The 9,549-nt window shown below is 43.5% G+C and overlaps 1 protein-coding gene across 1 annotated transcript in view; it reads left to right on the top strand.

Moving 5' to 3' along the window:
- Nucleotides 1-1,494: 1,494 nt before the first annotated feature.
- The window catches only part of LOC146577005 (NACHT, LRR and PYD domains-containing protein 12-like), a 69,651-nt gene continuing 61,596 nt past the window's right edge, over nucleotides 1,495-9,549 (top strand). The window contains exons 1-4 of the mRNA XM_085267611.1: nucleotides 1,495-1,589; nucleotides 2,045-2,221; nucleotides 6,435-6,611; nucleotides 8,940-9,116. Coding sequence (XP_085123737.1) covers nucleotides 1,495-1,589; nucleotides 2,045-2,221; nucleotides 6,435-6,611; nucleotides 8,940-9,116 — 626 coding nt within the window. The remainder of the gene's footprint in view (nucleotides 1,590-2,044; nucleotides 2,222-6,434; nucleotides 6,612-8,939; nucleotides 9,117-9,549) is intronic.

Raw genomic sequence — 9,549 nt, 5'->3', positions numbered from 1 at the left:
ATCACATTGGGGAGACAGGTCAGGCTAGGTAGCTGGCCGGTCAGCCGCTAGAGCAGCGACCCGGAACCGAACAGCGGAAAATGCTCAACAGCAGGAAAGATGAGGAGAAAAAAGAACTCCTCCCAGACTGAGCTCCAGCAGGGAGATCAGTTTGAGAACAGAAAAATATGACCTTAGCGCAGAGCACATGAAAACTCTTAAATGGTAAATGGTAAATGGACTAGTTCTTATATAGCGCTTTTCCACTCTTCTGAGCACTCAAAGCGCTTTACACAACTTGTGCATTCACCCATTCACACCCATTCGCACAAGCACAACTGACATTCACACACATTCATACTCCGATGAATGCATCGGAGAGCAATTTCGGGTTAGTATCTTGCCCAAGGATATTTGGCATGCAGACTAGGGGAAGCCGGGAATCGAACCACCAACCTTCCGATCAGTAGATGACCTGCTCTACCACCTAAGCTACAGCCACCCAATGCGCCATAGAAACACATGACAAGCAGCAGGGATGGGTAAAAGGTGAGAGACAGCCGGTGTAGACAGTGCATCTGGGCCTGCAGCATTTGCGCTGGTCCCCTCGACCCACCGTCTGCACCGGGAGGGGATAAGCATGCTTAGGATGGGAAGGAACAGTCTAAACACCGTCTATTATCAGGGTGAGATTTGTTATGTTCAGCTCCAGCCTTGAGACCACAGCTGGCGCCGGTATGTTAGCCGCATGAGCTGATGGTGGCTTTCTTTGGTGTGAACAACTGACTCAGAAGGTGGAGCAGGTGGAGCTTACAAGGAGTAAGTGCTGCTATAGAAGAAGAGTTGTGTTTTAATGAAGCTATTTAGTTAACCAATAATTGTATTGCATGCTGGCGTTAAAAAAATCTTTCATTTGACTGATTTAATTAATTTGTTTGTTTGTTTTCTTCCAGACTGAGTGGCTGTAACCTCTCAGAGAGAAGCTGTGATGCTCTGTCCTCAGTTCTCAACTCCCAGTCCTCTAGTCTGAAAGAGCTGGACCTGAGTAACAATGACCTGTGGGATTCAGGGGTGAAGCTTCTGTCTGCTGCACTGCAGAGTCCACATTGTACACTGGAAACTGTCAGGTCAGGATCCAAACATCCCCACTGCTGATCATTAAATGATATTATTGTATAAACAACCAAGCTTTATAGAATTGGCAGGTGAACTTTTCTTATCTTTGGATTGTTTAGGAGATTCTTAATTGCTGTCTGTCACTGTGGTTTCATTTGTAAAGCCACTTCTGCTGCTTTCATTCATTTGGAAGTCCTGTAGCTGAGTTTGGGAGAGACTAACAGCCTCGGCAGCAGAGGGGAGAAAGGCTGTAACACCACCACTTTACTTTACTTCTACCTGTCACATCATTTTATCAGGAAACAAATATGCTCATGTTTTTACTATGTTTGTCTTGAAGATGTAAGAAGATCACATGGTGCTTTTTATTATTGTGTTGGTTTGTTTCCTGTCTCTTGGATGGAGCCCAGCTGTGCGTGGCCCCTGGGCCTGTGGTCAGAGTGTGTGCTGGATAATCCGGACCAGGATGAGGCCAACCTGACATGGGATGAAATGTCTGTCACATATTTGAGCCTAATTTAAAAATATCCTCCATGAATATTGAATAATAACAATAATAATAAAGGGTCAGAAGATGACTTGTTGAAATGAAAATGAGCTTGTAGTTTGTCTGCTTTAATAATGTGACTGGAAAAAGGTGTTGGACTTCAAATATGTCCATTTCTTTCACACTTCACCTTTAAAAGTGAAGCCTTGTTGTTCCTGGAAGGAAAAACACGACTTTTTCATGTTTTTATGATAAATGTACGACTTTAATGTGAAATGTTCAGTTTTTTCTCTTGTTGTGTTTGTTTGAAGCTGCTTCCTGTTGGCTTCAGCTGTTTGGAGTTTCCATTTTCTAAACTTCTACATTCTGAACCTTCTTCAGCTCTGAACAGATGATGAAACACTGAATGATTTTAAGCTCACACTTTGTCTAATACACTTACATCTTTCATTCTTTATACAGATTGTGGGGCTGTGGTTTGTCAAAGATCAGCTGTGATTATCTGGCAGCAGCACTGAAGTCCAACCCCTCCCATCTGAGAGAGCTGGACCTGAGTAACAATAACAGCCTGCAGGATTCAGGAGTGAAGCATCTGTGTGGTTTCCTGGAGAGTCCAGGATGTGGACTTGAAACTCTGAGGTCAGTCAGCATGTTTTAGTTGTGCTGAGATGAATATGATGTGAAAGTTGTGCTGACACTAAACTGCAGACATCAGGCTGATATTATACTGATCCACACTGAGGATCTTCATGGTAAAGTCTGTTTTCTTCTTCTCTGGTTTAGTCCATTGACTGCAGCAGAACAATGTTTGCATTTCAAACAGTGATACTCAACGTATGGCCCGCGGTCCACACCTTTCCTGATTCAGAGAGAGGGGACCCTGATTAACTGTGTAGCTTCTTCCTCACAGTTCTAAGTATCAGACACAACAATGAATAATCCACAGCTGACTGTCTTTAGCAGGTCAAAGGTCACGGCACACAGCAGACAGTGGGAAATATTATAATTCTGATCATTTATCAGCACATATCCATATGTATAAAAACAAAGCTGACACTGTGAGACTTGATCAGAGGTGTGATCATCACAGCAGAGGCCTTTGTGTCAAAGTCACTGAGGATCAAACAGAAACACATGAAGCAGATTTTCCTCTTCTGGCTTTTTATAGCAGATAACCTTCAAAATCTTCTGCAGTCGATCAAAACCTGAAGCAAACCATGAATCAACATGTGAACATGACCTGATGCTGCTGAAGTGAAGCAAAGTTACAGAGGTTTGATTACAGACACAGCTGAGAGTTTGTAATCTGTCATCATTTTAAAAGGTCTAAATTTCTTCAGTATTGAACAGCAGAAATGAGGCTTTGTTTTCAGAGGCCGACAGCAGTGAACACAACAGCAGACTGGTGCGTAATAAGCAGTGAATAATGCAGGAAACAGATTTTTGAAGGTAAACTGTTCTTGAAGTACACTGAGAGAGAGAGAGCTGTGCAGGAAGTAAACGTCAAAGTCAGAGAGAATTCATGACGATGTTCATCAAACGTAAAGCGTAGTTTGGATCTTCTTCTGCTGCTGGTTCAGTCAGTTTTGGTTGGAGACAGATGAAACCTGCAGCTTCAGGATCTGTGAGCTGTCCACTTTCAGCCCCGACGGCGTGTCCGTGTACGTGCCGTCGAGTGAACGATCCACGCTCTGTGTTTCCATCTTTGTGTGTTTAGAATCAGAATCAGAATCAGAATCAGAATGGGTTTATTGCCAGATGTTGAGGTTTACAACATTAGGAATTTGCTGCGGTGCTTCAGTGCAAACAATAAGAATTAAAGTGCTATGTAGAAAGAAAGATATGTGCATGAGATATACATGAGATATATACATGAGAATAAGAATTAAGAGTGCTACGTAGAAGGATATATACATGAGTGCAGGTGGTGATCAGTGCCAGACATGAAATGATGCAGTGACACAGCGTAGGGTCATGTGTGAGTGGCGGGGACAGTCATGTGGTTATTGTTCATGTGTCCAACAGCAGAGGGGAAGAAACTGTTCTTGTGGCGAGAGGTTCTGGTGCGAATGGACCGGAGCCTCCTGCCTGAGGGGAGCAGGTCAAACAGACTGTGTCCAGGGTGAGAAGGGTCAGCTGAGATCCGGGCTGCACGCCGCAGTGTCCTGGAGGTGTACAGGTCCTGCAGAGATGGGAGTCTGCAGCCAATCACCTTCTCAGCAGAGCGCACAACACGCTGCAGTCTCTGTTTGTCCCTGATAGTGGCTCCAGCGTACCACACGGTGATGGAGGAGGTGAGGATGGACTCGATGATTGCAGTGTAGAACTGCATCATCGTCCGTGTTGGCAGGTTGAATTTCTTCAGCTGCCTCAGGAAGTACATCCTCTGCTGGGCTTTCTTGATGACGGAGGTGATGGTGGGCTCCCACTTCAGGTCCTGGGTGATGGTGGTACCCAGGAAGCGGAATGAGTCCACAGAGGTGATGGGGGTGTCAGTCAGGATGATGGGGGGGAGTGGGGCTGTGTGCTTCCTGAAGTCCACAATAATCTCCACTGTCTTCTGGGCATTCAGCACCAGGTTGTTGTGGCTGCACCAGGACACCAGACGTTCAACCTCCCTCCTGTAGGCAGACTCATCCCCGTCAGAGATGAGCCCAATGACGGTGGTGTCATCTGCGAACTTGATTAGCTTGACAGACTGGTGGGTGGAGGTGCAGCAGTTGGTGTACAGGGAGAAGAGCAGAGGAGAAGCTCTCATTTACTGCTCTCATTTACTGTTTTATCTGTTTGCTTGTTGTTGAAATACTTTTGGGAGCTTTAACCTGAGATTCTGGCAAAATACATTTATATTAAACATCGATTCAGGCTTGAATGAATCAACATCGTTTTATTCAAATTAAAACCATTTAAATAGGAAAATCCATTTTTTTACACCCGCCTCTAATGCTGGGTAATGTCAGCTGGTCCATGTGCAGCTGGCTGTGAGGCTCAGGGAGCGTCTACAAAGTGCAACACTGAAAGAACATCATCCATAAATATTGAGTAATAACTGGACTCTCATACAGCGAGACTCAAATGCCTTTAAACATCAGCTTATCCTGCTGATCCAAGTCCAACACTGAGTTTGTAAAAACATGTTTGTCAATCATTTTGTTTGGTTTCTGAGGAAAATGATTCAATAACTTGCTGCTAATACACAACATTTCATCATATTTCCTCAAATGAGTGTGTGATGTTCTTTCAGTGTTGCCCTTTGTAGACGCTCCCTGAGCACTGGTCTCACAGCCAGCTGCACATAGAGACCAGTGTTGTTAGTCCAGGTCAGAAGATGACTTGTTGGAATGAAAATGAGCTTGTAGTTTGTCTGCTTTAATAATGTGACTGGAAAAAGGTGTTGGACTTCAAATATGTCCATTTCTTTCACACTTCACCTTTAAAAGTGAAGCCTTGTTGTTCCTGGAAGTAAAAACACGACTTTTTCAAGTCTTTTTCCTGTTTTTATGAGAAATGTACGACTTTAAACCCTTGTGTGGCCCTAAAAAAATGCACCCTTTAAAGGCCCTAGGGACCAAAAATGTACATTCCCCAAAAGGTGCTATAAAAACTTTATATTCATATTTTTTTCCACTTTAAATTGGTCAGTCTTTTAAAACTACTTCTCCCTGAAATATTCATATAAAGTTTTAATTATATTTTCGTTGTTTTAACCCTTTAAATCCCAGTTGTATTACATGAGCGCCCTGTTTTTTAGCCCCAAAAAACAAAAACTAAATATTTTCAAAAAAAAACATTTGAAGTAATATTTGATTGTTATTATAATTAGGCCTTTAGATGGACCAAAGATTGGCACCAACAATCATTTCGATCCACTTTTAATTTTTTTTTCAGGACCAGAAAATGGTCTCCAGCCGGCCAAGCTGCTGAGGCTCCCCGGGAGGAGTGCCTCTCTCGCGGGTACGTGTCGAGCAGCCCCGGGGCATTCTTGCTTGGGTCTCCGTGTCTCCAGCGCATACGTCCGATACCACGTGACAACAAATATGTCATTTCCTGTTGATTAAAAAAAATGCACCCTCTAACGGCCCTAAGGGCAGAAAATGGTCCCGAACGAGCAGCCGGCCAAGCTGCTGCTGCACGCGGGGAATCAGTCTGCCTCTCCCGGGTGTCTGTCTCGAGCCGCCCGCTGGAAAAGGTGTATGTTCGAGCAGGCGTCAAATGTGGAGCAAGGGCGCCACCCGGTGGCCAAATAAAAAAATTACAATTCTAAGGCCTCTAGTTCAAAATGAAACCGGAAGTGCAGACATCACGAACACATTAAGGGTAATTAATTTGCAGTGAAAAATAGCGTTTATAATGGGTTTCAATGTGCCCAAAACGGCCACTAGGGCCTTAAGAGCTAGTTTATTGTTAGCTTAGCCACTGAAGCTAATTTAAGGAAGTCAGACTTGAATTTTGAAATGAAATTATACCAAACTTTTTTTTAGAGAATTTGGCTATATTCCATTCAACACAGTGCAAATGGCTTGTAACTGTAAAACTAACATGTACAAAAATGAGCACAGGGCTCCCCAGGGGTTTTAATGTGAAACATTCAGTTTTTTCTCTTGTTGTGTTTGTTTGAAGCTGCTTCCTTTTTTTTTTTAAACATTTATTTATTGGTTTTAACCGGTTTTACATGGTGCACCGTGAGCAAAAAGCTTGAAGCTGCTTCCTGTTGGCTTCAGCTGTTTGGAGTTTCCATTTTCTAAACTTCTACATTCTGAACCTTCTTCAGCTCTGAACAGATGATGAAACACTGAATGATTTCAAGCTCACACTTTGTCTAGTAAACTTACATCTTTCATTCTTCATACAGATTGATGGACTGTGGTTTGTCAGAGATCAGCTGTGATTATCTGGCAGCAGCACTGAAGTCCAACCCCTCCCATCTGAGAGAGCTGGACCTGAGTAACAATAACAACCTGCAGGATTCAGGAGTGAAGCATCTGTGTGGTTTCCTGGAGAGTCCAGGATGTGGACTTGAAACTCTGAGGTCAGTCACATGTTCTAGTTGTGCTGAGATGAATATGATGTGAAAGTTGTGCTGACACTGTGGATCAGTAGGCCCACACACCTCTATACAGGAAGTTTGGTTCTACTCTTTGTAGAACTTCTGATCCCTGATCCTCTGAGTCTGACTCAGTAAATAATGAATAATCTTCACTTTACATTTCAGTCAGTTCAGATTTCATTAGCACGTTCACTTTAGCATAATCCATTTTAATCCAAACACCTTTCTCTTTAAACTCTGTTTGTCAGTCACAGTATATCCAGTACAATCCTCTTTTTCACTGCGTCACACACATTCAGAGATCAGAGTGTCCTGTGTGTGCTCTCATTCACTCACACTCACTCTCATATGGCTGAAGTCTGTTTGTACACAGGCTGTCAGCTGGCCTGAGTTCGGCCTGTCTCTAAAATCCTTATTTTATTACTTTTATTCTGATTCATCAAAGCCAAACTCAAACATATTTATATTTACTGATTATGTTCTCATCAATAATTAACAGTCAGTACATTCAGATATGAATCATAATTCAGTGTTTAACATATTATCACAGATGGACTGCACAGGAGATCTCCTTTATGAAGAAACTGTGAAAGTTTGTCCAACAGTGGGAAACATTTCAGAGAACATCTCAGAGAATATCTGTGAAGCAGAAACTAAACATAATAATAGAAGAAAAGCCAAATAATGATCCAAATCCTGCTCTGAGACTATCAGACAGTAAAGGCTTCCAAAGACTGCTCACCTCTCAGACTTACTTAAAGATGCTGGTGCTGTCCACAGATCAGCTGACCTGCTGGGTCTCCATGATCAGCTTTGTTTCTTGGAGATAAAGGCTGAAGCCTTTAGAGCTTCAGTTCTCCAGAGCAGCAGGATGTCTGAGGTCCGCAGAAACACAAAAACACAGCAGCTAAAAATAGTTGTTCAAAGAAAACGAGGTGGGAGCTGCTGATTCCTGAGCTTTGATACTGGATTAGCTTCAGTAGTTATTCCAATCACTGCTGTAGGAGCTACATATAGTCACAGCTGACTGTCTTCTTTGAACAATCACAATGACTACTGTTCTAAAAAACAAGCACACAAAGAACCAATGAGAGTGTAGAACATGATAAAGAGCTCCTGTGATGGTGGCAAAGAAATGAGCAGCAGACGGCCGTCTACATGTTGTAGTGGTTTACAGTCACCAGGGGGCGCCGTCACGGCCACGCAGTCAGTGGGCTGCTCTGCTTGTGCTGTTGTTGGTGAAGCTGAAGTGAAAGCGAATGTTAAAACAATGAAAAGTGTCCACTGCAGCCTCCATCTGAGCTTGTCATGTTCTTCTTCTTTGATCCTTTGTGTTTGTGCTGAACACTGCTGTCGCTCTCTTCCCTGTTCCCGCCCACTTTCTAACCAATCAGCATTGGAGCGTGCACAGCGTCGTCCACACTGAGCTTTGTTGTGAGCACGTGGACTCGTCTGCAGAACATTTCCAGTACAATAACCAGCTGTGCATGCGCCCCAAGCAGCAGCTTCAAGCTCACCTCAAAGAAGTTTAACAGGAAGGACGACTCATCCATCACGCGTCCAGCTGTGACCGTGTCCACAGCAGAGTGTCACCGAGGCTTAATGCTAACACGCACACATGAAGCTAATACCACCACGAGCAGCTGCTCAGTGGATTTGGAGGAGAAATGTCTGCAGCTTCTCACAGGCAGTACGCAGAATGTGGATCTCCACAAAGACTGTGGAGACCTCGTCCCAGACTCAAAATCAACACTTGTCTGCTCAAAACTTCTCACACGTTCCCGTCACAAGTGTCTTCTAAGTGAAGCTACCAGGTTCAGGTCCAGCTCTGTTTATCTGGGGCTGCAGTAAATGGGTGATCCATCCTCACAAAGCAACACAGACACCACATATGCAAACACAGCATCATACAACACAACCAAGAGATCCAAAGAATTATCTCTGCATTTCTGTGGCTGATGCTGCTGGAACGAAGCTGTTTGAAACCTTGTTGTTCTGCACTTTGGGACCTGAATAGAAACCTGAACCTCTGTGCAGAGGGTTCAACTCTGAGGAGTCCTGTTCAGTTTTTTATTTCACACAGCAAAACTTGACAACTTTATGATAAATGTACGACTTCAATGTGAAAAATTCATTTTTTTTCTCTTGTTTGTTTGAAGCTGCTTCCTGTTGGCTTCAGCTGTTTGGAGTTTCCATTTTCTAAACTTCTACATTCTGAACCTTCTTCAGCTCTGAACAGATGATGAAACACTGAATGATTTCAAGCTCACACTTTGTCTAATAAACTTACATCTTTCATTTTTTATTCAGATTGAAGGACTGTGATTTGTCAGAGATCAGCTGTGATTATCTGGCAGCAGCACTGAAGTCCAACCCCTCCCATCTGAGAGTGCTGGACCTGAGTAACAATAACAACCTGCAGGATCCAGGAGTGAAGCATCTGTGTGGTTTCCTGGAGAGTCCAGGATGTCGATTTGAAACTCTGAGGTCAGTCACATGTTTTAGTTGTGCTGAGATGTGAAAGTTGTGCTGACACTGTGGATCAGTAGGCCCACACACCTCTATACAGGAAGTCTGGTTCTACTCTTTGTAGAACTTCTGATCCCTGATCCTCTGAGTCTGACTCAGTAGATAATGCAGAGTTCTGAGCTGATGTGGGTGAGAGGACTCGGGCAGCCTGACAGAGTTGATGTTCAGGTCTTCCCTGCTTGTCCTGATATGCATAAACATGAGTATCCTTGCAGGTCAGATCTCATCAGTCACACCTGTTAGTGCAGCTCTCCTCTAGATTGTAGTGGATGTTAAACTAGGATGATTTTAGGAGCCTGGACCGCAGATCTAAGGGAAGATATGACTTGGAAAGACTAAACCAACCTATTAGAGGTGTTCGCACTAACATAGATAAATACTCAGATTTACA

Source organism: Mchenga conophoros, linkage group LG3 (assembly GCF_057382185.1).
Source record: "Mchenga conophoros isolate Kocher_MC1m ecotype Shallow Benthic linkage group LG3, M_conophoros_male_GT1.1, whole genome shotgun sequence".
Taxonomy (NCBI): domain Eukaryota; kingdom Metazoa; phylum Chordata; class Actinopteri; order Cichliformes; family Cichlidae; genus Mchenga; species Mchenga conophoros.
The sequence above is the reverse complement of the archived record's forward strand: the minus strand, read 5'-3'. Positions and strand labels throughout refer to the sequence as shown.